The 313-nt window shown below is 50.5% G+C and overlaps 1 protein-coding gene across 1 annotated transcript in view; it reads right to left on the bottom strand.

Moving 5' to 3' along the window:
- LOC108802215 (myosin light chain kinase, smooth muscle-like) overlaps positions 1–313 on the bottom strand; it is a 110,345-nt gene that overhangs the window by 28,230 nt on the left and 81,802 nt on the right. Inside the window, exon 14 of the mRNA XM_018574084.1 lies at positions 71–145. Coding sequence (XP_018429586.1) covers positions 71–145 — 75 coding nt within the window. The remainder of the gene's footprint in view (positions 1–70; positions 146–313) is intronic.

Below are 313 nucleotides of genomic sequence, written 5' to 3' on the forward strand. Positions count from 1 at the left end.
GGAAAATAATTAGCAGAGGAAAAAAAAAAAATAGCATCCGATCAGCCTGAGAAGCCCTGCAGCAACTTACTCTCCAAACTGCGACCCCGCTGAGCTCTCCCGCAGCATCAGAGGCACCTGGCAGCCGCATTCGCCCACCGCGTTCCTGCAATCCAAAAACACAGAGGAATGTTTTATCCTCAGGAAAAAGAAACAATTAAAACACGTCAGAAACTGTAACTTATTATCTCTCATCCGTCTAACAATGGCACGGTTTATTCTGCCCCCCCCCCCCCCCCGGGGGCTTCCCTCCCCTTCCCCAGCAAGCACTTTA

Source organism: Nanorana parkeri, unplaced genomic scaffold (genome assembly GCF_000935625.1).
Source record: "Nanorana parkeri isolate BGI_ZX_2015 unplaced genomic scaffold, ASM93562v1 scaffold2728, whole genome shotgun sequence".
Lineage (NCBI taxonomy): Eukaryota > Metazoa > Chordata > Amphibia > Anura > Dicroglossidae > Nanorana > Nanorana parkeri.